This window comes from Anopheles merus, chromosome 3R (genome assembly GCF_017562075.2).
Source record: "Anopheles merus strain MAF chromosome 3R, AmerM5.1, whole genome shotgun sequence".
NCBI lineage: Eukaryota > Metazoa > Arthropoda > Insecta > Diptera > Culicidae > Anopheles > Anopheles merus.
In genome coordinates, this window is record NC_054084.1 from 28,855,537 (window position 1) to 28,882,921 (window position 27,385).

The following is a 27,385-nucleotide window of genomic DNA, read 5'->3' on the forward strand; positions in this document are numbered from 1 at the left end:
AGCTTGATGAAACGAAATTTATGAATGTTTTTCTTTACCTTTACCCCCTTCGCTGACTTCAATTTTTCCCCTCCTTTGTCCACCCCCTCTCCCCTCACCAGCTCAACCCACTCGTGTGGGATGGTTGGGAATTCCCCCTCGAAAGCGAACGTTGTGCAGTGCAAGTTGGCTAAATGTCGTTTCCTGTTTTCCACCCTCAACACCCGTTTTCTTCCAGCCCCACAGCTGAACCATCCACACACACAAAAACCGCCCGGTCGTTAGCGCATTGTCTAAATTCAGTGGCAAACTTTGCCGCCCGAGAATGTGCGCTGTATGTTTTATGTATTCGACAAATAAGCGCACCGTTGGAATGGACCGACGAGGGAGCGGGATTCGATCTCCGGGCAGGTCAACGGGTTTAACGTACCGAGAGGTTCGACGAGTTCGGTTGGTTGTGGTGGCTGGTGTGCCCTTGTACCATACCTGGCTGGTGGAAGGAGTGGCAAAATGAGTGCTTATGATGACAAATTTGCAAAATCGTTCTCGTGCAAAAAAAGCACTAGAATGAACTCGATGAAGAGTTTGTGCATTGCTGGAAGAACGGTATTTGGGTCAGATATTTTGTGCAGTTTGGAGTTGTTGTTTTTGGCGAACAAAAGGGGCGTCGTTGATCACTGTCGATGATGGCGATGATGAAGTGCCGAAATACTTTTGCCCAGTGTCTCCGGTGTGTGTTTGAACTGCAAAGTTTGGGTTTAGAGTTTTTTGTAGCTGTGAAAGGGTTTTTTTTGGTGTTTTCAAAGTTTGTCTGAAAAACTAGATTTATGCATTTGTTTTAAGATGTATTGATTGTTTTCTAGTCACATATAATCCAAAAAAAACTACGAGAAAGAATTAAAAACTATGCTAGAAGCCTTTTCTAATTTAAAGGCATTAAATGCAATATATGCTCATTTATGTTATACAATACTTGAACTGTTTTCAGATCACAATTACAATCACCATTTCTACGATCATCACACTCCAACCAAGAGGTCTGTTTTATGCGACACAAGCAACCAATCAAGCAGAAAAGGAAACACCCGTTTCCGTGATTCTAGGCATTCGGCATCCATTCAATCATTAGTTCGCCGAAAAAAGGCCTCCAAATCAATGGTCGCTGTGCTAGCACCGATTCTGTTACGCTCCGTCAGGCGTTACTCGTGCGCGTTCACCATTGCGTTGCTGGTCTTACACGTGGCAGCGCGCTTGAAACAGCGCAATCCACAATCGCCACTCCCCGGGCCCTGACAGCACTGAGCGGCCCCGTGTGCAGCGAGCCGGTAATGTACACACACATACCCGAAAGCTCCCACCCAGCCGCCTGGTCAGCTGTGGCAAACAGCGTATGCCAACCGGTTCGTCACAAGCGAACGCGCTTTGCATTGTTTTGCACTTTCCGGTACTCTGATGAGAGAGAGTTGGGAGGAGCATAATAAAGAAAAAAAAAACAAACGGAATTGCGAAAAAAAGGAACCACTTCCCATTCAGCTCGCGCAGTTTTCGTGGGCTTTTTTGCGGGAATGGAGATGCAGAACCAGAACGTGCGCAAACCCGGCCAGGACGGCACGATGACGACAGGTGGCGAGAAAAAGTTGAAAGATAAAATACATCCGGACGGATTTGCATTTCATTTTTCGAAGCTCAGCGCGAAATGCTTGCACACTTGGATTATTCATGATTCGCGGAATTTCGCACCAGCAGCAGCAGAGGCTGAAGGATTTCGGTCCCGGGCTTCAGCCGAATAATATATACGGCACGTACCGCTGAACAGCCCACACAACCACTCTTGGTGGTAAAGGCGGTAAATAAAGAGAGGGGAAACAGAGAGGAAAAAACAGCTTGCACAAAAAAAAGAATATTTAACCGAACTGATTTCGTACCCTCGCGTTCGTTAGTTTAACAACAATTGCTGTTTTTGTTCCAAGAATTGTACCCATACTGTTCCATTAAAGCTTTTGCAAACTTTCAAATGCATGAAACAAGGGGAGTGAAGGGATACGGGATGAAAGGAAACACCGAGCCTGAAACAAGCGCAAAACCAGCGCTGCCCGATGAACGATGAACGGTTCTGTCAGGTTTGCGCACTTTTTATTGGTTTGTGAGTGGCACAAAAAAAAAACACGCACGAACGAACGGGGCTCTCCCGTGACGTGACGTGGTTACGCAAACATACGACACATTGTAAATTTTCCTGTTTTTCAAACCCATGTCATAAACAAAAGGGCTGCCCGTAGCTGCGAATGTTGGTATAATTTCTTCGAAAAATGGTTCAACGGGGAGCAAATGCTGTCAAAAGCTGAGTGAGATGGTGGTAAATCTATGATCGGTTCGTTGTGAAAAGATATTAAAGAAAAATATTATTCTAAAAAGTGGAACGAATAAAGATGGAGTTGGTATCGTGCTTTTATTCATTTTGATTATTCCTGTATGGGGAAAAGCGTTTTCGATTAAACACGATTGAACTTAATATTTAGACTATCCACAACAGAAAATCAAAACCGACTAGTGGAGAATAATATTTAACAAGAATAGCATAAAATCTCACAATAACGTCTTTGCTCCTTAGCTTTTATGCAGATCATCTCGTAAAAAGCGCCTAAATGTATGCTTCAAGAACTACTAACCCTATTTTGCATAACTTTAGGCGTTCAGCTAAAACAAAAGTTAAATGTTCAATTTTGCTTAAATTTTTCGTTGGCAACTGATTCTTGATTCATAATGTTTTTTTTTGTAAAGTTTGCATGAATCCTTACAATTTTTTTATCATCGATAAGAAGATCGCGTTAAATTTGATTACTTTTTCTCTCCACCATTCCAGCAGCTTTACAATTGTGCCCTGAACACGACAACATACTGTACTTTCAAATTGATTTTTCTTCATTATATTTTTAATGATTCTCCGCGTCCGCCGTACATTTCCAGCCAAGAAAATATGCCCCCAGCCCATGTCAATTTGAGGTAGAAAAAAAAGAGGAAAAGAGAAGGGGCACGGACGGCTTTCTAGCATAAAAGTATCCGTCCGTTATTTTCAATTGTCCATTCCATTCCATTCTTCTACTTTAAATTACATTCTACTCATCTTTTTGAGTTGGAAAATTAATAAATTTCTCTCTCTCTCTCTCTCTCTCTCTCTCTCTCTCTCTCTCACTCACTCTCTATTTGCCCTTTTCTTTCGCAGTCAACCAACCCAAAGCACCCAAGCACCCGTTCGCTTGGATTCTGCTTTAGCTCAACTCTATCAAAAATAAATTCTTCAATTCAACGCCAAGCATAAAACATACCGTTTAACATCTGTTTCCTATTTCCTAGCTGCCCCCGGAGCGAGGACACAAAAAAGGGCTTCCAAAAACGAAACATACCGATCCTTAAAAAATATCTTTTCTACCTCCCACCCACACAAAAAAAAACTTGTGCAAAAGGGATTCCTTCCATTCGAGACTGCAGATTAAATCCGTAAGCTGGTAGTGTTGCTTGCTGCTGCAACTGGACGCGGGGAACAGGGAACGGTCGGTGGCGTGCAAACTGAAACTGAAATACAAATGGAACGAAAGCACCAACGCCTTTTCCCAATGGCGTACGGGTGCGATGAGCAAAACTCGATGGCCACCCTTCCGAAACGACTTGGGCAAGGGAAAAAGCGCACCGGGAAAGCAGCAACGACACACACACACAAAACTGCGCTCAAACATAATGGGAAAAAATGAAAGCTTTCTTCTTGTTCATCCACCCATCCAGCACCACACACACACACACTTTGCGCCACCTGGTTTTCCATTATTCTTTTGCTTTTTTCTTATCATCTCACCCTCCCATTGCCCTTGCCACGAGGGAGAGGGATGAGTTGAAAATGGTTTTATATTGTGCACAAGATTCGTTTTTCCGTCTCAAGGAAAAAAAAACTCCTTCCATCACCCTCGCGCTCACTCAACCACGGGCAGATGGAGAAGAAGAAAAGTTAAATTGCTTTTCTTTTGGCGTTTCTGTGTGTTGGCCCGGGCCGGCTCGCTCGCCCAAAAGCCCGGGCATCTTCACGGGCAATGGGTTGCTCTGAAGTTCATTGCGAAACGTGCGCCGAACTTTGCACCGAGCAGCGAAAACCGGGCACTGGGGGATGAGGAAAGAGAAAATTGTAGAATGAACAAGGGAAGCGGAAGAAGAAGAGAGAGAGAGAAACGCCCTCGCAAAGCAAGCTGCTGGGAAATAAACGATCTAAGAAATGTTTGAAACGAAACAGTAAAACGACCCACCCGTGCCATATTTCTCACAATTCGTAGCGAATTGAGCATTCGCAACATACGCACACAGAGCGGGCATAGCGTCGAATGCTCCTCCAGCTCGGCTAGCCGTACCCGCACGCTCGTATCTTTGGGCCACTTTAAGGGCGACCATATATTCCACTCTTTTCTCGCTGCTGTCAGCTTGCTGGAAGACGTGAATAGTGTTCAACACCCTCAAGCTTGTCCCGCATGGCAAATGGTTAAAAAGATACGTCTCCGACACAAAAAAGTGCACCCGATTAACCGATACCTATGAACGATGCCCGTATCTAGCGCCAGGGCCTTTAAACGAACTGTAGAAGGATTCCACAATGTACGAAGATTGAATTTATTTTTTCGTATCAAATGGATTTTTCTTCGCTCTTTTTTTTATTTTTTCGGAGCAATAAAACACACCATGTAAGCCAATGTGATGGAAACCTTAAACGCATACTGCTGTTGAAGTTCAAAAATTGTTATAGAAATGGAATATGGCGCCTAAAAGTAGGCTATTTATTACTTTTTTTTAAAGAATATGTTATTTAAATATGAATACCGAGTGCTAACAATCAAAAGTTGAACACATGTTCCCAAAACAATAAATAATGTAAAAAAAATCCAGGCTAAAATTCCACAGTATTATATATATATATAAGCTTTGTAAGCTATTATTTTTTATTGATAGCTGAAGGAGGTATATTCAAAGCTAATTACAGTATGAATACTTTCATGATTTCTGGTATGCAGTTATTAACTATGCGCATATACAAACAAGTCGCTGCAAAAAGGTTTCATAAACAATCTCATGTAAGCACTAACGCTGTTCTTGCTCGATATGCTTTGAGAAGCGCCTAAAACTATGCAATTTGATAAGTTATTTTGAATTTTAGGCTACTTTTGGTATGCTGGTATTTGCATTGCGTATTTAATGTTTTAAAAATAAGCCTCAACTTTTATTCCTAAGACACATCTGGTCAAATTCAAGGTAAATTGTAATGATATACGAGGATCACAATTAAGCACACCCTGAAGTAAGCCGTTCTCTTACGAGAACATTTAAAAAAGAACAACCTCAAGTTGAATTATTTCATTTACGTTATTTTTTTTTTTAGATGAAATCAAGGTTTCAGTTCAAGGTTTCAAATGTATTTTAAAGAAAATAATTGTTCTTCATGTTTTTATAATTATATTATCTACGTGAGTAGAGCTGTTTCACTAGGTATCTTGTTAAAATTTGTATACAAGTAAAAATACTTTGCGTCTTTAAACAAAACGCTGCTAGTAAAAGAAAAGAATTGATGCTCACATCCTCAAAACAAGACGAATGTATTTTTAAGCTAAACATATTGCACTCCTTCCACCCGCTCAATGGAGGAGTCAGGTACTAAACTGAAGCCGTTGCCAACCCCAAACCAAAAAGCACCATTCATCAACCAGCGTTAAAAACAGTGCCATCCGTACAGTGTGCAATCCATTAGTGTGCAAGCAAAACCAGCACAGCTCCCAACACGGATGCATCCAGCAGGACGAACAAAAGTGCAACCAACACGCACAGTGCACGCATCGTGTTAAAGAACGGCTTCCGGGACGGGGAAGCTTCTTGAAGAATGTGGCACTGTTGCCCCACTGGCTTTTGGGGAGTGGAACATTTGTCTACCAACGGGAGCATTCGTACCTCGTTCAGCCATCGTAGAGATGTTTGTACATAATCATAGCAAAAAGGGCGGCGTACCCACAAACGGCTAAAAGCCATCCTTTGACTGTGAGACTAATGGGTTGACCATTTGTTTTAAAGGCCCCGGCAATTAATTTGCTGTAAATGATGCCGTTTCTTAGCACCGAGTTCACTTTCTTATTGTTTGTAAACGTGGTCTGCATACGTTTTTTTATTAGCAACACTACGCTTGAAAAACACTGATAAATAAAATGAAGTTCATTATTTTTGCACGCTGTAAACAATCGGCTCTTAATGAAATTATAATACAATTTTCAATTTCCAAATGGCGCACACAAAAAAAAACTGTGGAAAAACTGGAAACATTTTAAACTCTGTGTCCATTTATGTCGAACCCTCCAGAAATATGCATCTACTTATGGATGCGCCATGGGCCAAAAAACGAACGAGAACGAAAAAATGCTGATTAAAACGGAATGCCTTGTAACGAATAAATCAACACCCGCAAGCACGCACCAGCCAACCATGCACAGCATCCGAAAAAGTGCATTCATTCACGCTCGGCCAGCGCTACACCGGTGCCTGGTGCCACGCGTGCACAAAAATGAAAAATGGGAACACGTCCAGCATTTATCATTCAAACAGTGCGAACACGAGCCGTCTGCAAGGGGGAGAACTAGCGGCCTGAGTATTGTCCAGGTTTCGGGGACAAAAATACGCGTACGCGTGAGCAGTTTACAAAATCCCCCTTTCTATTTTTTTTTTGTGACAACCGTAAGCCGAATTGCGTACACGCACACAAAAGAGGAATAAATTTTCCGCCCCGTTGACATGTCCGCTTTGGATGATGGAAGCTGCTGTGGGTTTTTTATTTTGGGAAAATCGAATGTGAATAATTTCGCCACAGAAAATGCCACCGGCCAGCACACAAAAACATACATTCGGCCAATAAAATATGCTCCACCGACGACGCACCACAAATCCTGCCCGGGGAACGTTCCGGGTTGCACTGGGCTATGATTTAAAGGGGCTTGATTTCCCGGGCTGGTCGTGGGAAGGCGTGAACAGTTTAGATAGTGAAGCAGTGGACAACCCTGTTTCCCGGAAGGGACTGCAAGTGCGGATGGAAAAGATGGAAAAGGCAACCCAAGTCCCAAATCTAATTTCGTCCCTTAAGCCATCACTGGGAGATAGTGACCACCAGGGCGCAGATAGAGTGCAGGAGAGAGACAGAGAGAGAGAGAGGCAAAGAGAAAAGAAAGCAAACATCCGCCCAACAGCCCGACGCTGACGCACGATTTTCTCCATTGTGAAGGGCAACGACACTACCCGACGGGATGAGTGGGGAATGGTTGTCCTTGGCTTTCTGGTTTTGTCCCATGGACGATGCCTATTTTCGCTGACTTTGCGCTCCCGAAAGAGGAACGGACACCCAAAGGGACGGTATTTACGCCATTACGCTGTGCACGAGCATGAATACAATGGTTCAAATCCAAACCCGAATGCAAATTTATAAATAAATTTACCAAAAGTATAAACTGTGTGAGGGGGGCTCTGGCAGCATCCATGCTCGGTTTGTTCGGCCGGTAAAGCAAATCATGCCAAATTTTGATACCCAACTATGCCGATTTGTTTTGTCCTCTAACCCGCTGTGCGTTGTTTAGCATCCCTTTTCGGTAACGCACTGGATTGCGCAGAAGAACGAATGCAAATTAATGGATAAATGGGATGGTTTTGGGGTTGAATGTGCTTCCGGCAGCAAAACGAAAGTATTTATTCAGCAAATAACCATTCCACAAAGAGCTAACAATCACAATCACTAAACCTCTTAAAAATGAATTCGAGTTGGATCAACAGTTTTGAATCAGGTATATTGAAAAACAGGCATTAAAAACATTTTTCAAAGCATGTTAATCGTTAAAAAGCTGTTAATAAGTTTTTTTAACATTATTTGTGCTAGTAGCACAATCAAATATAATTCAATACACTGACAGTATACTATCAGGCGCTTAGATTTTATAGCACAAACGCATATAAGCAGCAAGTGCCTAAATATAGGCAATAAAAATAATAGTAACATGCATTCATGCTATTAATGCTAAGCAACCGGGTTTTGTCAAAGCTTTATATCCACACTCGAGTACTTTAGGCGTGTCTTGGTTACAAACGGAAAGTAAATCATCTAATCATGCATTCATTTTAACAAAACTTCAATTCAACAAAACTTATTTTAAACAGCGCGAAAAGATAAGCAAGATTTAAGTTTATTGTTGTTTTAAATAAATTGATAAATTTATAGCAAATGTGTTCATGGTCCGTTTTTGATATTTAAATCCTTATATATTATACAAAAGTAACCTAAAATACCATTAAAAAACAGTGTCTTGCCCTTTCATTGCATGTTTTATCTTCCTTATAAATGAATTGCACACTTTAAAATATTTATTAAAAAAATTGAGATTTTAAGCAAACTATTAGCTTTATACCGAAAGCATCAAAACACATTTCAATAAAATTCGTTATTGCATATATTTAGGCGCAAAATAGATTCATTTCAAAACAGGAAACGCAGTTAAAGATCTCACCTTACGTCGCACTTTAATAGCTCACTCTGGTGGTATTGCTGTTGGTGATGGTGGCAGTCTTCCTTCACACCACTTTCCAACAGCCATCGGTCATTCATTTCGGAATACCAAGCAGCGTCCAGTGCACCGTCAGCATCATGTTTCAACCGATGTGCTGCATTCTCCCGGTGTTTTGCAACGACCAGAGCGCCGAAACGAAACTCCCGTTTGGTTTCCTACACGGAACACCATTACCACCAGTCAACCGTAGCATTTGTAGTTGCCAAGCGTCCGCCAGTGGGATTCTTCCGGCGTTATGGCGATTCTCTTGTTGTGCTTTGGTTTCCATTCTCTTCCCCCTACCACCCCTGTCACTAGCCGTGTCAGGGATGTACCGCGTACATCGGTTATTCTGATTGTCGACAGATAGGCCGACAGCGGTAGCACTAGCAACAGCAACATTTGCACGGAATGGTGATGCTTGTTCCATGCCCCTGGTTCCAAGCCTTGTGTCGTCTTGGACAACCAATTGCGACCGTCATTCAAACAGGCATCAGGAAGAAATTTATGATCTACTCGAGAAATGCAGTGCCCGATGCAGTGGGTGAAAGCAAGCAACAAGAGCTAAAACACACACACAAAAATGGAAAGAACAACACAACAAGAGAAAACATACGAACCGGCAGCGAAGAAGAGATGCCACTGGGAAGCGGCTGCTGACGGCACTGGCATCCATTGGGACATTTCGGGATTCGACTTTATCGTCGACTGGTTTCCATTTCCGCCGTTATGGTCAGACGGGGCAAGGTGAGGGCAGGAAAAAGGGTGGCTGAAAAAAAACGAAGGAAAAACTATTTCTGAATCTGATTGTATGTAAATTTTTGCTGCTTTCACAGCAAGACCGAACGAAACTTCCTGTGCACTGCTACTGGCACTGACACCGACACACACCGAACCCAAGCAGCACAGGGATATGGTTCAAACCTCATCAAATGCACTTCCATGATCCGGAATCGTTCGTTCATCTCTCGAATTTGCTTCTTTTTGCTGATGCCAATCCTTTTGCGTCTCTTGAGCGGTGGACGAACTTTATCTTCCGCTTTTGCACCGAAGAACGCAAGAAAGGTGAGTGATTTTGTGTCTGATTGCAGCGCCAAGCTCAAGTTTGATATTTCCATTCGGATGAGCTTGTGAGTGATTGTGCAAGCTGTCACAGCTGCGAGCTGGGATTGGGCACTAGGAAATGGTGGAAGTGGCATAACATCATGCTCAAAAGGTTGGTAGACAAGAGAGAAGGAGTTGAGTTGAGTCCATTCTTCACGCTTGCAGGAGATGTGCTGAAAGTTGTGAGTGAGTGTGTTTTTTATGGCTTTTTCTGTCGTTGGTGGTGCCTGTTTATGGCAGGGAGGAGTCGATCAGTTTTATAAGGCCATTATTACGGGTTTAAGAGCATTGGGATTGATTCATTGTAGTTAACTTGATTGATTCAGCTTAACTAAGGCCATTGAATCAAGCTCTTGAAGCTACCGCATATACTCTAGGGCACCTCGATATGTTCTTTCAAAGCTCGTTACACTAGTTCACTTTCCATTTTGCCATCATTATTCGCTTATAGCATTCCCTGCAACCTACCGGACGCTTTTTCGAAATCGAGGATGACGATGTGCAATTAGAATCCAACCACCGTCAGCAAGCGCGCATTTTATCTCAAAAGCGGGTGCCAGAACGATTACGATTACTCCCTACGCCAGGCTTCACATTCCCTGCCTTTGTGCTACGCCTAATGACACATCTTTCTCTTTGGCAGCGTTGGCGCTGGGCTGTTGCTTAATTCGATAATCAAACTTCCCCATTCATTTCACGCGTCGAACACGATCAGGCATTCCACACGATGGGCGATGCTGGGAGGACCGAACGTGTACAAAGCACGCGCGCAACACGGTGCCTAATCGTATAAGCCTTTACGCCTGTCGTGCGCGTACCCACAAAAACCGATCGATAATCCTTTACCGGAGCAAGAAATCAGAGGAGAACCACCGAATCTCATCCCATTGCGATGGGACAGGATGTGCATAATTTGGTAGCAAATGAGATGTAACGCGGGTAACGCGCGCTCCACCCGAGCTCGGCGGGTGGAAGAGTGCGCTGCTGGTTTATGGTAATGGATGCATAATTGGGCTCGCAGGCGCTAAGCCAACTCGTTCGAAACTGGGGGAGGCGAAGGGAATGTGAATAGGTTTGGGGCGATGATTTAGTAACGAAGGGAGTTTTCTGTCATATGCCGTTTTTATTGGGCAGGCTTAAAGGTAACATTTACAGGTTTTAAATGTACGCGTATCTTTCTGCACTGACTAGACGCGTTGGCTTCAAAAAGACTAAAACGCGTTTAACTCTCATTTGGACTGGCCTACCTTATCACGAGGCTTTTGTTTTTCGAAGTCTTCATGTCGGTAGTTACATCAAAGAAGAAGAAAAAGAAAAGGAGTTTATTCATTGAAGTGATAGATTATTATTAAACAGAGCATTTCCAATGCTTCTAATAAAGTTTTGAATAAAAAAATGTCGTTTTTTTCCCCGAGATATGACAGCTTTGAAGCCATTTAGCCGTACAATCGAATCCAAAATATTTGCCAAACTATAAAAAAACCCATGGGAAAAAATCAAATGTACTAATTTAATCTAATGTTCGACGATATAAATAGCTTCGATTCAAGCATAAAATTTTATACATTTTTTTAAATTTCTTTCACAATACCACCGAATCTTCGACAATGATCTCTATTTGTTCTTAAGAACAATTTAGCATTAACAACATCAAACATTAATGAAACGAAGTTATGACGTTGATTCTAGTTAATAATCAACACAAATTCAAATTCGTATTCTTCGCACCTTAACAGCACAGCTTTTTATCTGAAGTATGAAGCAAAGCATTTTTGTCGCCTGGGAACTGTGATACTCAATGAACTCTAGCGCCATCTATTGGAAAATCAAGTCAAACTGCTCATCACGGTGGTAAATCTCATTCAAATTCAAATGGAAGAAAATTTATTGTGCGCAATTCGTTTTCTTTCCGTAATTTGTCAATAAAAAAAAGTATTTTACGATAACTAATGTATGTTTCATTTATTTAATGCTAATTTTTTGACTTTGTTGATTTTTTCATAATTTACTCTTTTATAGGCCATTTTCATAGCTGGCCGACCAATTTTATACCAATTGGTATTTGAGTTAATTATTTCAATGTGAATGTGAATGAAAGTATGAACTTCTACAATCAATTTAGCAATATTCTCAGTTCCATTGCACTAAAGCATGGCCCAAACTCACTCTTCCCCGATGCCCTGTTCCGAAAAGTCCATCACGCGGCTCAGAATGTCCTCGATCAGCTCGTTCGCCATGCGGGAAATCTCTTCCTCTTCCGCCCCTTCCTCCATCACACCTTCCTCCCCCACCTCCTGCCCTTCGTAATCGAGGGCCGAAAAATCACTGCCCCCGATCTCCTCCTCCTCGTCCTCGGGTAGCTCTTCTACCTCGTTCTCGGAGTAGGCTGCATCCACGACCGGCGGCTGCAGTACGGCCCGATCGATAATACCATCCAGCAACCCACTGACTACCCGGCGCTCCTCGGGCTGACGCTCCAAATCTTCCTTCAGCTGGCCTGCATCGATATCCTCGCGATCAGCCTTTTCTTTCTTCTCGTCTTCCTCCTCCTCCTCCTCCTTCCGGTTGTAAATCAGCTCATGCACATTGGCCAACATTGACCGTTGTTTGAATTTGACATTCTCCCTTGCCGCTCGCCGAAACAGCTCGGGCAGCAGCATCTCGTCCGCCAGAGCACCCGCCACACCGCCGACAGCTTCCCGATGCCCACCGGCCCCATCCCCGGCCATCAGCAGCAGCGAGCTGCCGTCGCTGCGCCGATCCGCCTCCTCGTCGAACTTGCGCGCCATCTGCTGGATCCGCTCCCGCATCTCGTCCACATTGTCCGCCTGCTCGAGCAGTGCCGCCTCTAGGTAGAGTGCCATCTCATCGCCGCTCAGCTGCTGCTTCCGGTCCAGCATCGAGCCCGGCTCACTGTCCGCCTCCCGCCGATGACGCTCCCGTTCCGCGAGCAAGTAGAACGCCTGCGTGTTGCGCTCGTTCTGCAGCCGCGTCAGCTCCCGCTCGAGCGTACTCATCAGCGAGCTCATCTGTGCGTGCGTACTGCTCTCGATGAACGCGTCCAGCAGCTGCTCGTTCTTGAGAATTTGCAGATAACGCTCACGAACACTCCCGCCGGCCGGCTCTCCACCGAACGATTGTAGGCCATCCGAGGGGAAAAACTCCTCCACAACGGGCAGCCGATGGGACGCGAGCAAATCATCCATCAGATCATGCTCGGTGGCGTAGTCACGGTGAATCATCTCCTGAGTCGCACGGCCTTTGATAAGCTTCTGGAGCAGAACGGCCTGCTGGTAGAGGTTGTCGCTTTCTTTCTCGGGCGACACGGCGACTGGAGACATGACGACACTTTCCGTGGGTGATGAAACGACGATCAGACATTGCGGGATTGCTCGCTCACTGTCTTTGCGGTTGCGGAATTGCTGAAAGAAGGAATACTGCGTGAGTTCCGAGGACTTTACTCCGAGCGAAAAGGCTTACCTTTAGTGACTCGTACAGCTTGCGAAGGAAGTTGTCCGACCAGAAGCCCTTTTGGAGCTCACGACAGACTTCCTTCGGCTTCCAGAGCTCCGGACGCTGGTCCCGAGGGTTTACGAACTTCTGAGGAACAGTCGTCTTCTTGTCCAACTTTGCCAACCTACAAGGACAAGATCAGATATTGAATAAATGAAGATCGCTCTCCTTAGAACTTCCAACTTCTCACCCCACTTCGATAAGATTCGGATCGTAGTCGTACGACTGCTTCGTGTACTTCTTCCTCGCTCCGGCCAGCGCCTCCAGCGCAAGTGTCTCCATCGCGTCCTGCCCCCGGCTCTTCCCCCCGTACCGCACGCTCAGCTGATGCCGCTTGCGGTCCAACTTTCTCAGATTGCGCTCAAAGTTTGCCTCCAGCTTATCCATCGCCCGGTTCCGTGCCTGATTGATGCGCCGCTTCGTGTTCTCCATCTTGCCCTCCGCCGCCTGATGGTTGTCCCGTTCGCGCTTCTCCATTATCTTGGCCACCAGCTGCAACCGCAGCATCTGGTACCGATCGATCTGCCGCTCCCGGGCGACCCACTCCTCCCACTCGAAGATCTGCAGCACCAGCTTCTGCTGGCGCCACTCGTCCAGCGAGTCGCAGCTGCCGAGCGCATACTCCCAGGTCCGCTTGCGCCTCGCCCGCTCCACTATCTCCACCTCGTTCACGCCCGGGAAGCGCGTGTGCTGCAGCATCTCCGCCACGTACACAATTTCCGCCCCTGGCATCGCACTGTCCTTCAGTACGGCCGTCGGCATCCAGGGTTGCGTTTGGGCGGACGATTCGCGGTACTCCGTTTGGGAAGCTACCTCCCGAAAGCGGGCTGGTTGGGCTCCTCCCTCTTCATATTCATCTTCACACCCACAGTACTCCGGCTCGGCACCAGGCACGTAATCCGGGGCGTATCGGACATTGCAGCCCGACTCGCCCGCATTCGGATGGCAGAAAAACTTGGGCCGCTCCGAACCGAGCACTTTCGACGTGTCCGGATGGTGACCGTACCCACGTATCGGATCCAGGCCCGGCTCCGGATAGTACGGCAGCGGATTGCGATGCATCACGTAGTGGTTGCGGGTGAGCCGGGGCAGCTCGCTGAACATCGACTGGTACACGGGAAAGATGCCGATCGGGGCCGACTTCGTGAGCGCCGCATGGTTCGCCCGGCAGACGTCCTTCCGGTCGGAGGCCACGTACAGCGGGTCGTAGATGTGATCGAAGGCACGGGACGGTCCCACGTTGTGGCTGCGGTACGTCATGCTAGTGGCACCACCTTTACCTGCACTTTATCAAGTTCAGAACTGCAGACCGTAATTAACAAATTCCTACACCACAGCGCGTTGCTGTACGGGACGAATTCCGATGCACTACTACCGGGTGCAAAAGCGTACGGGTGATGGGTTGTTGTACTGTATTTCCACGGCTGAATTTGATCGATAAATAAACAAAACTGCCTTTGGCCTTTGCCTTCGCCATAGCAACAGGACACTGGCACACCTTGATTGGCTTTGACGCGGACGGGAACGAGCAACACGTGCTTTGTTTGAAAATCAGCAACAGGTGGTTACTATGGTTATTTCTTTAGATTTTCGACTGGTTATGAGTAGTTTAGAGAAATGAAACAAATTAATTGACCAATGAGCAACTTACTTACTTAATTATCCGGCGCTACAACCGCTTTGCATTGACCAATGAGCAAATTTGAACAAATAATTAAACAAAAATAAATAATGAATTTATAAAAACAATCGCAATTTGTTAAACAAGTTGACGATGTGAAAAAAAACATTTAATATAATATAATAAAACAAAATATAAGAAAACACAAATGCTTTAGACTACAACATAATAAAATAATGTCTATGCTATCCAAGAATAACTAGACAAAAAAGTATTATAACAACTTTTATTTATAATGTTTTTTAGATTCTTTTTTTTTGGTAAAAGAAAAAAAAAACTAATATAACAAATAGCTAAAATAGACGTTTTATTAAACGGTCAAAAATAACCTTGTTAACTGGAAAACCTGTGTCCGTTAGACTGAGAATTAAAAAATAGGCTATCATTGTATGTATGCATTATTTGAGCTTTTTTTCAATTCTGTATTTTTTCTTTCATTTCAGTGTTTAAAAAGATGCAACTTAAAATAATCTTTCTTACTTTCATCTTGCCATTTCTTATGTATGATATTTCTTTTTAAATTCAATTGAATTAATTTCCCATTTGTTTTTTCTACATTTTTTTCTTCTTTTTAGTCAAATATTATAGAGCAGTTAATTAATAAACATTTTCTATTTACTCTTTTATATAGATCAACTAATAGCCTTTCTAACGAAGCTCTATCTTCGTGATTATGATTCTTCATACAATGTACAATTGCACATACATACACTGCACGTGCGTTTCATCCGCCATCGATCGATGACGCAAGATCGCGAATGAAACCACCCTCGTCTCCCTTAAGCGCAAAAAAATACCAGACAATCGGTCTTCCCTAACGAGAATAAACCTCAACATTCGCTCTGATTATCTCACATGGAGCGAGACGCCACAATGTTCCCTTCTCCCCAGCGGAGTGCATTTTTCCACCGCTAACTGTACAGTCGCGGACGCCCTTTGATTGAAAGCGTTCCGTACACTATCAGACCCGGTCCGGCCCACTGTTGCTCCACATTCTGTTGTGCAGCGAAAAATCCCTCGTTCTCATCTCGCAACCCCCGAGAGTGCTCTCAGTCGCCTTTCGCTATTGTACGTGCAAAGAACCTTAGCCGCGTGTGTCCTCTTACTACTACCATCACTGCAGCAGCAGCAGCAGCAGCATCAGCTATCAGCTCAGAACAGTTCGTTTGGAAGCGCTGAAACTCATATCACAATCTGCTTTACAATCAAATCGGCAGTGATGAAAATAACAAAAGCCAACGCTCTACCACAACCGCAAACCAACGATGATAATCGTTACGAGCCTCGGTGAAGAAAGGGTGTGCACCAATGCTAACAGCTGGCATTTTTTGTATTAACCTCTACTACGATGGTAGCACTGTGCGACAGTTTTGCTTTCCCCGGGTCTGGCCACAGTCGCGAACTGGCCGTGTTGCGAATCGGAAGTGCGTAAAATATCAGTCCGCTGATAGTGCTGAGTGCAGTTGATAGTTAGTGTGTAAGGAATGTTGTGATTGTGCTGCTTCCCACGGGTGTCGTATTACGCACGATCGTTGAGCAATGCACGCGCCAATTACCAGGCGCCAATGTTTGAAAGTGCCTCAGTAGAAAGTGACGATCAGAACATACTCTTTTAATCGGTCGCGTAGCAAAAAAGGTTTGATCGTTCACCCCACAAACTAGACCGTTTGTGCTCATGATCGTGAGTATGGCAGAACCGCCCCACGGGTCCGCCCAAAACACCAACGACAGCTTGATCGCGATGAACGCTCAGGCGGAACCGGGCGTTACCGATCTGGTCGAGATGCGTCGGCTGGAACCGCTCGAGCTGGGCTACGCAGAGGACGGTACGGCCAGCGTATCGGAGGTGGACGGTCGGCGAAAGACACGGGCAAGCCAAACGCAAACGTACGACATCCACAAGGGAATTGCCGAAAGTGCCATGGACATATCGCTTCTGACGGCGAACGCGAACCAGCTGCGGCTGCTGATGACGTACAACGAGAAGTCGCACACGTACGTGGCCTGCATTGCGCTCGTTATAAGCTCGCTGGTGTTGCAGATTTTTGTGGCCAGTGGTGTTATCATTATAAAGGTGGGTGGTCTTTAAATTTTACGTTTTTTGTGTTCTTTTTTAAAAGAAAATGTTCATAAAGTCTTTCTTGTTTTGCTTCCAGAGCTATCCACGATCGAAGCCGAATCGTAGAATTCACAAGCTAAAAGTGTGCACCTCCATACTGGTGTCGATCATCACGGTCATAAACATTCTGGTGGCTTCGCTCGTCATCACGGATAAGTAGTTGACCCACAGTCACTAAGAACATCCCTTCTTGCGCGTGGTTTAGCCGTTATAAACTGCTGATAAACCCAACACCAACACACCCGTAGCTATAAGCGCATTTAGATGGTGTAACGCTTGACAAGCGTTACGCGCTTTATGTGATTCCAATCTCCAAACAGCTAGCTTTAAATGAGCTGCTTGGCTTCCAGTTTTTTGCCGAATACAATTATCGTGCTCGGCACGCTAACCCAATCGATTGTATCTATGTACAAAGCCCCAGTTCAGTCTTACACTACCTGCACTACTGCCCCGGGTGATCGATGTTCATTCCACCACCAGAACCGATAGCGTAAAGATGACCAGCAACAGCACCTCGATTTACAGAACCAAACCTACCGACGCTGCTGCCAATCAGCATCGTCTTGAAGTGGGCACCCCCATCGAGCACGGATCATCCCGTTCGGCCTCGGAGGAGCTAACGTACGACAGTGCCAGATCCGAGTACTATCTTGCCCTCAGCTACACCGGGTACGACTTCTTCCGATGTGTCGTCGAGATCGCGCTCAGTGTGTCCTTCCTGGCGGCAAACAGTAATCTGCTCCGGCTGCTGGTTAGCTTCAAGGAGACGGAATCGTTCATCGCCACCGAGGTGCTGGTGACGGTTTCGATCGTGCTGCAGATACTGGTGGCGATCTCCGTCATAACGATCACGGTAGGAGGGTGTATTGCTTGGAAGTTTTAATACCATAACCATGATTGGCGTTATGTCTTACAGCAGGTGAACGATCCGAGTCGATACGCAAAGATGAAAGCATTTGCCGTGACGGGGGCGATCATCATTTCGCTCGTCAATCTGCTGATACCGTTCATGATCAATGTGGAGCATTCGCGGATTGATTTCGAGGAGATCTATCGGAGCCTTGGTGAACATGCAGGACAACAGTAGTTTTAAGGCTTTAGAACATTAGTACTGGACATTATTTTAATAAAGCTATAAGCATTATTTTTGCTACTTTTTAAAACATCGTTGTAAATTGATTATTAGCTTTACTCTATGCATCGTTCTTGCACCTTGTCCGAAAAGGGTTTGCACGCACTTCCATCCGGAAACGATGTACGGTTGGTAACGCATGGCTAAGCACCGACGAGGGTTAAAGAACATCAGTAAGGGCTGTTCGGTGTGCATACAACCTTCACATTGCTTCTTGCAGCTGCTGCTGCTGCCCTTGACTTACAAGCTTATAATAGCGCTCGGATGGTAGGGAACGATTTTCAGACGCACCTTGGCCACCGGCACGTTATCACCGGTTGCGCAGTACGCAACCAAGCTTCGTGCGAAACGGTAAACGCGATCGCTTGCTCCCGGTCTCATCATCATGACCAGACCCGAGCCATCCCGCCGAAGCCCCGGGCGCTACAATAGACCGTCGCCACCGCCCCACCAGCACGTCGAGCACGCTGGCAATCGGGGCGTACGCATCTTTACCGGCAGCGAGAAACAGTCGAAAGTGTTCTGCAACCCGGTGATCTTCAACCAGGACGCTATCCGCGTCCAGCCGTACCAGGAGAACGATTGGGACAACAACGAAACGACACCGAACTACGAGGCGGATCGTGCCGTGAATGGGTCGGATCGGCGGAACCGGGACAACGGTGGTTACGATGTGCGACGCTCGGTGCTGGAGAATGCGCTCAACATTGCCTTCCTGGCGGCCAACTCCAATCAGCTGCGGCTGCTGGGCAGCTCCAACAGCGAGCGCCAGGAAACGGTCAGCTATCAAACTATCTTCGCGCTGCTGATAGTGTCGCTCGTACTGCAAATACTGAACTGTGTCGCCATGCTGATGATGTCGGTTAGTATATCGCGATGCAAGGGAGGGCGAGGTTTCTTTTTCAGTTGCCAATGCTAAATTCCAACGAATCGTTGTTGTTTCGTTGCAGACGTACACCAGTCAGCGTTGGCCGCTGCTACGAACCCTGGCCTGCTTGGTGGCGACGGTAATTGCGCTGCTGAATCTGGGCGTCGTAACGCTGCTAAATGTTTTGCTGGAAACTTAGCCAACTTTCCCACCATGGAGTGAGCCATGTGCAATTGCTGTGGTGCTTTGTTATCGTTTTTTGTTGATTTGTTTGTCATAAAATATACATTTTTCTTCAAAAAAGCATTGTAAAGCTGAAACATATTCCAATAAATACCATTGCAAAATTCAGAAATCGTGTTGTATCCGCTCAATATGTTTTAAATTAATAATATTGAATTGGAAATAGTAAGATAAGATGACGTTTTTCGCCTAAATTGTAGTTACCAATTGCTTATTTCTTATTACGTTTTACTCAGCCGATCTCGAGATGCTCCGGTGGTCTAATGATAATCCTCATGTGAATGTGGTTCGATTCTCATTTGTGTATTATTTTTTCTATAAACAAAGATTGACGTTTATCTCATCACACATGATGCAAAAATAAATCTAATGAGCCTTGGCCTTATTTTTATAGACCCACATGACCTCATGTGCTAGTTCTTTATGTAAAGAGGAAACTCATCAAATAAAAAAAACAATTAGGAGTGTTTGCTCTTTTTGTTACCTCGATGTGCCTGAAGATGATAATACTTGTTATTTGAATTGTCCTTCAGAACATATAATTTTGCAACTCTCCATGGCAGCCTTCGATGAGCAATAATTTTAAATTCCAGACACAATTATCTTTTTATGTTCCGATTTAAATTACATCCCATGTAAGTCCTCCTTAAGCCCAAAATGGCCTTCTTGTGATTAATATAGCATATCAAAAAGCGTTTCACCTGACCAATCTCAGTTGCCCGCGACTTCCGAGTTCGATCGATACATACATTAATTCTATAGATCCCTGCTCGATACCCGTCCGGCAAGCGTTACCTTCCGAATGAGGTTATCATCGCACACCGACCACAGTGATCGTGCAGTTCGTTCCGAGGCAGCGTTCAGAAAGGATCGGAACGGATCAGCATTGTAACGGTGAGGATCAGTAGTTATCTTTTGTTTTTTTTTATATGGATGTAAAGTACAGCGCCCTTTTCCGGTTGATCAACGGTATTTGAAGCAAGTTTTCTGACAGGATAGTGTTGGTTAAGAAAGTGTGTTTTTACTTTACTGTCCCATATGTAGGCCACAGTCTCGGTACGATCCCATTTCTACTCAGTGCAATGAACGATCGTGAGCAAGAGAAGCGCCCTGCCGATCTGCCCGTAGTGTATCGTCCAAACGCTGCGACGCCCAATGGACACTACAGGAACAACATTACCCGCACGAACCCCCTGTTCGGTAGGAGCAAAAGTGAACTCGATATAGCGAGCGGACAATTCGAGCTAAATCCGGAAGGAGCTGACTCGAACACGGATCCGTTGTCAGCGTTAATTGCACGCTCGTCCCGCAGCTCAACGGAAGCAGTTCCACCGACACCGCCACCCTTGCCCCCGAAACCAATTACCGTGACCGGTATCTATCAGACGGATAGTGGGCGCAGGGAGTCTACCATAACGCCTTCGTACGACATCTCCAAAAGCATCGCCGAAAGTGCTATGGACATTTCTCTGCTGACGGCGAACGCGAACCAGCTGCGGCTGCTCATTACCTACAACCAGGGCTCCAAGACGTACGTTGCGTGCATCACGTTCGTGATCATGTCGCTGGTACTGCAAATGATGGTCGCCATTACGATGATCGTAGTTTCGGTAGGTAGAATGAGGTTATTTTTATGGTATCTCGATAAGCTATATTACTCTACTTTTAAATTTCAATCCTTCTTGAAAAGCTCACCAAACCCCAACGTGATGATCCGAAACGGCAGCGCGTCAAGATCGTAACGTCGATCGGTGTAGCCATCATTACGATGATCAACATCCTTGTAGCATCGCTGGTTGTTGCGGAACAACCACCCAATGCTATCGTGGCCTCTTCCGGCAGCGTGGTCGGTCTGCTTACCAACGTGAACATAACGGATAGCGCTCTTGGTGGAACGTAGAACACCTGCACGGAAGAACAGTTATGACCTTGACATAGCTCTCCGATTTATAGCAATGCAGCTGCTGCTTTTGTCTTTTTTGTTATTTTTTTTTTTTTTTGAGAGATATTTCTTTTATTGTTAATAGAACAATTGAAGTCATCAAGTCAAACTCGAATAATTGATAAATAAAAGAAAATAAAGCTTTTCAAAAACCGTTCAAAGACTTGTTACAGAAACGGTCATTTCAAATCATCACAGTGTGGAACCTTACAAATGTCACTCTGCCCAAAGGCTCCGCTGCTGGAGCTGTCAACAATGTGGCCAGATTATTTTGGCGGATTTCGGTAGGAGCACCAACCCAAGCTCCCGACCACGCTGGTTTTCGCTGGTCTTTTCGGGGATAAGTCGTTAACGAATTATCCCCGAAAAGACCAACGAAATACAGATCATTTTCGGGGATAGTGAACACACGTGAAAGATGAACCCATGCAAAAAAGAGCTAAAAATAGAAATGAACATTCGGATTCACTCCCTCCACTCATGATCATGCTTCATCCTTGATGCTACCAACCACATCGCTAGTTCTACTTCGAATCACTTTGCCAGTTGCGCCACCATATTATTATTCATTATCGTGCTATTTACTGGTTTGTTTGTATGAAGGGGTACTGATACTAAAAGAATTAAAAGAAATAAATAAAACAATAAAAATAACAGATTAACTATTAAACACGCATTTCTAACAATGAGTAAATGGGTTTGAAGTTATTGGAGCTGGATGTTTTAAAAATTAAATAAAACTTTAAATCATAAAAAAAAAACAAAAAAAATGGAATTGAACTCAGGTCGACCATGGTACAAACATTACACCATTAACATTTGACCATAACTAGTTCATGAACATGAATTGTTATCTATCACTTTTAAACCCTTCAAATATAGTACAATGAACAAAGAGATGTGTAAAAGTTCATCGATGCGTGTGAGAGAGTAGGGCTGATGAATAGAAAGAGATGGCATGAGTTTGTGTTCATTATCCCCGAAAAATTTCGCTTGGGAATATTTTATTTGTATTTTTCTGTAGGTTGAAATTCAAAATTCAGGGGGGGGGGAGAGTGCTAATGCGTAAAATAAAAGTTCCATCTCACGAGAATATGCATCCTTTCACTAGGAACATTGTACTAGGAATTCAAAGCCAAAGAAGGACTAAGATGCACATTTTCTTCTCAGTGGTGGCAAGTTCTTTTTCTCGGGGCTCCACGCGACCGCTTAGGGCCGCTGCAGTGCTCCATCGGATACGATTTTATCGTACGTGCTGTCATTTGATTTTCGCTGGATTATTCAGATTGATTTGATAGTTTGGCTGAGTTTTATAGTTCCATGATTAAAAAAATTGAGATTTTTTCCTTCAAACCCTAGATATATGTACATCAGTATTTCTGGTCACTTTGCTCACAGGGCAAGGCGAGCTTTTTGGCGGCCAGCGTCGCAAAACCGTCGCAAAACGTCAAAACCGACGTCGCATGTACTGCAAAGCGACGTCGCCAGCGAGCGAAACTCGCAACGATTTCGAGGCGCTGGCGACGGTCGTTTTTGACGTTTTGCGACGGTTATTGACCTTTCGAGCGAGCTTTTGCCCTGCGGACCAGTGTGGCCAGATTATATTGGCAGATTTCGGCAGGAGCACTGTTGAGAACGCAACCATTTCAATTTTATCAATTATTTAAATGATTATCCCGCTAGCAAAGAGAGTGAAAAAGTGTACGACTTTCAGGCGAGGGGCATGAAGAAGCAGGGGGAGACGGTTGGAAATACGCGGAATTACGCAGAGGCGCGAGCGTGTTTTGGTTTCTACACAGTTTTTGCACTCACACAGTTACACATGTGTGAATGTGTGCGTTCACTTTCAGCCTGCGCGCTCAGTTTGGTTTTCTCACAGCGGCATACTGGTATCGGTGTCTCGCTCGCACTAGTGCAGCGTGTTTTGGGAGAAACGGGAAGGAAGGGGTATGAGGAAAATACAATGAAACAGCGCAAGTGAGCGTTCTTTTCAGTGAGAGCGCTGTCGTAATCGTCACACATTTCAATTATTTATTAGGCTTTTTTATTCAATTTTTTGTTTCACGCTCTACCGATCTCGTTGCGATCAACCACAAGACTGACCCGAGGCTCCTTTATTTCTCCCTGTCGCCTGACTTGTCTTCTCTCCCTGATCTCACGATTTGTCTCTCTCTCTCTCTCTCACACTCTCTTTCTCGATTCACTCTCGGAGTTCATTCTCTCTTGATCCCAGCTACCGCTAGCTACCGGTAGACGTCCGTCTCCTTTTCCGCGCGCCTCCTCCATCTCTATCTCTGCTTTCGTTCAATCTCTCCCCTCTCATCCTCATTTTTGCATGTATCAATATTTTTCGCTCTCTCTGATTTCACTAGACTTCTCTCTCACTCTTGATCCCTACAAGCGCCTGGTGCATTTTAAAGGCATGCAGTAGAGCGCATTCTCTCCGTGGTAGCGCTCCATCCACCAATTTTAATATTTAGCCCAAAACAACGGACTTCGGATCCGATCTTGAGCCGTACCCCCCCCCCCATGTGTTTCTACCTACCCCTCGCCTCTTTCTCTTTGTCTGTCGGGTAAGCTTTAACCGCCGACAGCGAGATTAAAATTCAAATTTAAATGATTTTCTTTGACGAGCAATTCTCGGAATTCACACAACTGACATTTTCTACTTATTATGAACATTAAATTTTAACGGATAAAATTTTGAATTCCAAACGCATGTAGCATTTTTCAAGTTGCAGGCAAACAAACGTGCATCAGCGCGATACGTAACAAATGAGGATAGCGATCCTTGAAACAGTATTCCAAGCGCCACAGATTAAGCTTAAACGACTGAAAAATCAAATATCTGTGATTTTCGGTAGGATAAATGGAAAATCGGTAGTTTTAGGGCGGTCATCTGTGAATCGGTAGGCATATAAAAATCGGTAGGAATACAGATAAATCGGTATTTCTGGTCACTCTGGCTGTCCAACAGACGTGCAAAAGAACCGCACGAAAAGAACCAACAAGAACGAGCATTTCGTAAACATTCGACACACTTTCTGCGTTTTCTCCAAATTAAGTGCAAGGCAGGTAAAGTACTGCTGAACATTCCTTATCAGTTGTGAATCGGGTTCGTTCTGTGATACAAAGTCGCTTCGCGTTCGATTGTTTTTATTGCGTCGCCCCGGGAAGAGTACCAACCACCCACCACCACCACCCTTCGGCATGATGTAACACACAAACACATCGAGCTAGCTTCTTCCGGCAAACGCGGCGCAAGTGTCCCAAAAGCTGCATTCCTTTGCTCAACCTCATGCAATCCCCCTTGCAAGGGGAATAAGAAACCTCCGCCGAGTACGAGAATACTAATTCCGGTCCGGTCTGTTTCAGATTGCGACCCTTCCGGGCACGGTGTGTGTTTGTGTTGCCAGCGCGGGGAACTGAATGCAAACCAGGCGCTACCGGTACCGGTCCCGCCCACCCATTTACTGAAACGATGGGTGAACCGATAGTGCTCATCCTGTCGGCGGACGCCACCGTCCAGCCGGAAAGCATTGTCGAGCGGATCCGTAAGCACACGAACGGCCAGGACCGTATCACGCTCGGCGATGCGCCGGAATCGATCGGCTTCCCCTACCAGATACACACCAAGTATTACGATACGCAGGTGGTGCTGTGTGCGCACGGTTCCGCCGACCTGTCCACAGTGCCCAGTGCTATACTGAATCGCACGGAGGGCATGCTGATCTACTTCGATGCGAAGGATCGAACGTTTCTCGACCGGCTACCGGCGTACGGGGCGTTCGTGCAGCAGCACGAGATCGAGTTTGGCATACTGCTCTGCTCGACGCTGCAGGAAAGCAGTGCGGAGGGTGTTACGTACGCGGAGGCCAAGAGCCAGTGCACCGTGCTGGACGTGATAGAGCTCGAACCGAGTGCCGAGGACGAGGCGGAAGGAAGCGAGGAGGTGGCCGGGGCGGTGGAAGCGACCGGGGTGGACGAGCTGATACAGGCGATGCATAATTACATCTGGTCCAATGTGAACATACACCGGGGGAGCAGGAGCGCAGCGGTGCCGGATGGGGATGGGTCGGCTTTGTTGCCTTCCGCCAACCCGGGGAATGATGATGGCGCAGGTGGTGGTGGTGGTGGTGGTGGCGGTGGTGTTGGTGAAGAGGAAGACGATGATGGTCCGATAACGGAGGAAGAGGAACGGATAATCGAAGCCGAACTGAACGGGTTCGAGCGACTGCTGACGGAGGTGATGAACTTCCAGCCAAACACCAGCAACTGGACGCGCAACGAGCGGCTAATGTACGCGGAAGAGCTGGCAGAGATGTTTGACGAAATGTTCGAGGAGGACGACGGTGTCGGGCATCCTTAAAGGGGTTCCTTTTTCGTTTGAACCTTAACTTAAGTGCGCATTCCGCGATGCAAACGCGAGAACTCATTTGAAGTATTGTTTAAGGGTGTTTTACTTTTTTACTTCTGTTGGCATTTACTGTCCCTCCAACTATGAACTATTCATGCTCCCTACTTGTATCATTGCGTTGAATTGACATATTTTTACCAATCAACAGCTAGCGTCTGTGTTACTATTGAAGAATAAATTCTTTTGAATCTGTATAATCAGGATAATCAGGGCAATCCTCACATACATTCCGACCAAATAACATCCGATGGATCATTTTACATTTCAGCTCCTTCTCTAACGATCCTCCACACACACACACAATGCTGTTCAAGCACCTTTCCCGACTGCTCCCGGCCACTGGCATCCGGCTGTACGCAACGGCCGAGAAGAGTGCGCTCGCGACGCTGCGTAAAAAGACCGGCTACACCTTTGCCAACTGCAAGAAAGCGCTCGAACTGCACAACAACGATCTGGCGAAGGCTGAACAGTGGCTGAAGGAGCAGGCAACGGCCATGGGCTGGTCGAAGGCGACCAAGCTCGAGGGGCGCAATACGGCCCAAGGGTTGATCGGGGTGCTGGTGCAGCGAAATGTCGGCGCGATGGTGGAGGTCAACTGTGAGACGGACTTTGTGGCCCGCAACGCAAGCTTCCAGCGGTTTGTGCAGGTGGCGTCGGCCGCCTGTGTGCGGCACCTGGAGAAGGTCGAGTCCGACGCCAACCTCACCAAGGTGGGCCTGAACAGTGAGGCGCTGAAGCAGATCGTGCTGGACGATGGCAAATCGTTGGGCGACCATCTGGCGCTGATGATCGGTACGGTTGGCGAGAATGCGTCGCTCAACAGGGCGATCTGCTACAAAGTGCCAGACAGCATACAGCTGACGGGTAAGCTATGCGAGCAGGGTAAAACTTTAAATTACTTTCAATAAACCGTTTTTTATGCTTTTTTTTTGTTTTGCTAGGCTACGTACATCCCGCACCGAGCGAAGAAATCCCGCACGATGTCCCGCTCCTCGGCAAGTACGGCAGCCTGGTCGCATTTAGGTCGGAACATTCCACAGTGCAGGAGGGGGCGGACGGTGCCGAGCTAAGCCCGGCCCAGGTCGCACGCAAAGTGTGCCAACACATCGTGGGCATGAAGCCGGAACGTATCGGTGTGCCGGGCAAGGATGAACCGGCCGCCGATAAGGACGACGAAACGTGCCTGATCCATCAGGAGTATCTGGTCGATCCGGCCTACACGGTTGGCGAGGTGCTCGAGGCGAACCGGTTGCAGATTGTCGACTTTCAGCGGTTCGCTTGCGGTGAGAAGAGCCAGCCCGAGGAGCAAAACGTTCGTGCCGCGACGAACTAGGGAGCAGTGAAAGGGTTGGACCACGTGTGTAGCATAGTCACAAAAGAATAAAATCTCTCAAGGAAGAGATTCTGCACCGTTTCCATGTTACAACTGAACGTCGGCTGTCTCGTGTTGCGTGTGTCGATGACATAATTTCAGTTCCTCTCCTTTTTGCGTTGTACCAACCACTGGGGTTAGGGACCGACCTTCCCAAATGTCCGCCGAGGTTGGCGCTACGTATTGTAAAAAAAAAAACATGTGTTCTGTGTTGGTGCATTGTTAGACAGGGGGCAACTTAATTAACGTCCGTCGTTGTTAATTTGCAAACTTTTGAAAAGGTAGCTCTAAATATTTGTCGAAACGGCAAAAAATCACAAAAACACACCAGCTCTTTTACATGGTAAAATACCCATTTTTTAACGACTGAGGCTTTAAGCGCTGTTAGTGTTTTTTTCCTTCCCCCCTGATCTGT

General features: G+C 45.8%; 6 protein-coding genes across 10 annotated transcripts; 5 read left to right on the forward strand and 1 right to left on the reverse strand.

Moving 5' to 3' along the window:
* Window positions 1-11,629: 11,629 nt before the first annotated feature.
* LOC121597507 (cilia- and flagella-associated protein 91-like) lies at window positions 11,630-14,709 on the reverse strand. The gene is made up of 3 exons (XM_041923320.1): window positions 13,387-14,709; window positions 13,164-13,320; window positions 11,630-13,105 (listed from the first exon to the last, which is right to left on the reverse strand). The coding sequence occupies exons 1-3, from the start codon at window positions 14,454-14,456 to the stop codon at window positions 11,846-11,848; spliced, it is 2,487 nt and encodes an 828-aa protein (XP_041779254.1). The 5' UTR covers window positions 14,457-14,709; the 3' UTR covers window positions 11,630-11,845.
* Window positions 14,710-15,749: 1,040 nt separating this feature from the next.
* LOC121597509 (ninjurin-1-like) lies at window positions 15,750-17,156 on the forward strand. Its single transcript, XM_041923323.1, has 2 exons — window positions 15,750-16,951; window positions 17,034-17,156. The coding sequence occupies exons 1-2, from the start codon at window positions 16,553-16,555 to the stop codon at window positions 17,154-17,156; spliced, it is 522 nt and encodes a 173-aa protein (XP_041779257.1). The 5' UTR covers window positions 15,750-16,552.
* A 324-nt stretch (window positions 17,157-17,480) lies between these two features.
* Window positions 17,481-18,140, forward strand: LOC121597508. Of its 2 annotated transcripts, none has more exons than XM_041923321.1 (2): window positions 17,481-17,849; window positions 17,913-18,140. In XM_041923321.1, exons 1-2 carry the CDS (start codon window positions 17,493-17,495, stop codon window positions 18,081-18,083), a joined length of 528 nt encoding a protein of 175 aa, XP_041779255.1. In that variant the 5' UTR covers window positions 17,481-17,492; the 3' UTR covers window positions 18,084-18,140. The 2 variants fall into 2 exon arrangements, with proteins under 2 accessions (XP_041779255.1, XP_041779256.1); XM_041923322.1 differs by having other exon boundaries at window positions 17,916-18,140.
* A 281-nt stretch (window positions 18,141-18,421) lies between these two features.
* Window positions 18,422-19,345, forward strand: LOC121597208. The gene is made up of 2 exons (XM_041922804.1): window positions 18,422-18,990; window positions 19,079-19,345. The coding sequence occupies exons 1-2, from the start codon at window positions 18,514-18,516 to the stop codon at window positions 19,193-19,195; spliced, it is 594 nt and encodes a 197-aa protein (XP_041778738.1). The 5' UTR covers window positions 18,422-18,513; the 3' UTR covers window positions 19,196-19,345.
* A 764-nt stretch (window positions 19,346-20,109) lies between these two features.
* On the forward strand, window positions 20,110-21,227 carry LOC121597333. The gene is made up of 3 exons (XM_041923013.1): window positions 20,110-20,133; window positions 20,284-20,849; window positions 20,930-21,227. The coding sequence occupies exons 2-3, from the start codon at window positions 20,322-20,324 to the stop codon at window positions 21,137-21,139; spliced, it is 738 nt and encodes a 245-aa protein (XP_041778947.1). The 5' UTR covers window positions 20,110-20,133; window positions 20,284-20,321; the 3' UTR covers window positions 21,140-21,227.
* Window positions 21,228-24,125: 2,898 nt separating this feature from the next.
* Window positions 24,126-27,029, forward strand: LOC121596884 (elongation factor Ts, mitochondrial). Of its 4 annotated transcripts, none has more exons than XM_041922245.1 (3): window positions 24,126-24,256; window positions 25,867-26,462; window positions 26,540-27,029. In XM_041922245.1, the coding sequence occupies exons 2-3, from the start codon at window positions 25,901-25,903 to the stop codon at window positions 26,929-26,931; spliced, it is 954 nt and encodes a 317-aa protein (XP_041778179.1). In that variant the 5' UTR covers window positions 24,126-24,256; window positions 25,867-25,900; the 3' UTR covers window positions 26,932-27,029. The 4 variants fall into 4 exon arrangements, with proteins under 4 accessions (XP_041778179.1, XP_041778180.1, XP_041778181.1 ...); XM_041922246.1 differs by having other exon boundaries at window positions 24,126-24,252; XM_041922247.1 differs by lacking the exon at window positions 26,540-27,029 and having other exon boundaries at window positions 24,557-25,904.
* Window positions 27,030-27,385: the final 356 nt, after the last annotated feature.

Excerpts from the sequence above, each read along its gene's own strand:
- LOC121597507 (XM_041923320.1), bottom strand. The coding sequence starts at position 14,456 with ATGACGTACCGCAGCCACAACGTGGGACCGTCCCGTGCCTTCGATCAC. Across the intron at positions 13,321-13,386 it reads CCGAATCTTATCGAAGTGGG|GTTGGCAAAGTTGGACAAGA; the intron begins GTGAGAAGTTGG and ends TTGTCCTTGTAG. Across the intron at positions 13,106-13,163 it reads AGCTGTACGAGTCACTAAAG|CAATTCCGCAACCGCAAAGA; the intron begins GTAAGCCTTTTC and ends TCCTTCTTTCAG.
- LOC121597509 (XM_041923323.1), top strand. The coding sequence starts at position 16,553 with ATGATCGTGAGTATGGCAGAACCGCCCCACGGGTCCGCCCAAAACACC. Across the intron at positions 16,952-17,033 it reads GTGGTGTTATCATTATAAAG|AGCTATCCACGATCGAAGCC; the intron begins GTGGGTGGTCTT and ends TTTTGCTTCCAG.
- LOC121597508 (XM_041923321.1), top strand. The coding sequence starts at position 17,493 with ATGACCAGCAACAGCACCTCGATTTACAGAACCAAACCTACCGACGCT. Across the intron at positions 17,850-17,912 it reads TCTCCGTCATAACGATCACG|CAGGTGAACGATCCGAGTCG; the intron begins GTAGGAGGGTGT and ends TATGTCTTACAG.
- LOC121597208 (XM_041922804.1), top strand. The coding sequence starts at position 18,514 with ATGACCAGACCCGAGCCATCCCGCCGAAGCCCCGGGCGCTACAATAGA. Across the intron at positions 18,991-19,078 it reads TCGCCATGCTGATGATGTCG|ACGTACACCAGTCAGCGTTG; the intron begins GTTAGTATATCG and ends GTTTCGTTGCAG.
- LOC121597333 (XM_041923013.1), top strand. The coding sequence starts at position 20,322 with ATGAACGATCGTGAGCAAGAGAAGCGCCCTGCCGATCTGCCCGTAGTG. Across the intron at positions 20,850-20,929 it reads TTACGATGATCGTAGTTTCG|CTCACCAAACCCCAACGTGA; the intron begins GTAGGTAGAATG and ends CTTCTTGAAAAG.
- LOC121596884 (XM_041922245.1), top strand. The coding sequence starts at position 25,901 with ATGCTGTTCAAGCACCTTTCCCGACTGCTCCCGGCCACTGGCATCCGG. Across the intron at positions 26,463-26,539 it reads AGACAGCATACAGCTGACGG|GCTACGTACATCCCGCACCG; the intron begins GTAAGCTATGCG and ends TTGTTTTGCTAG.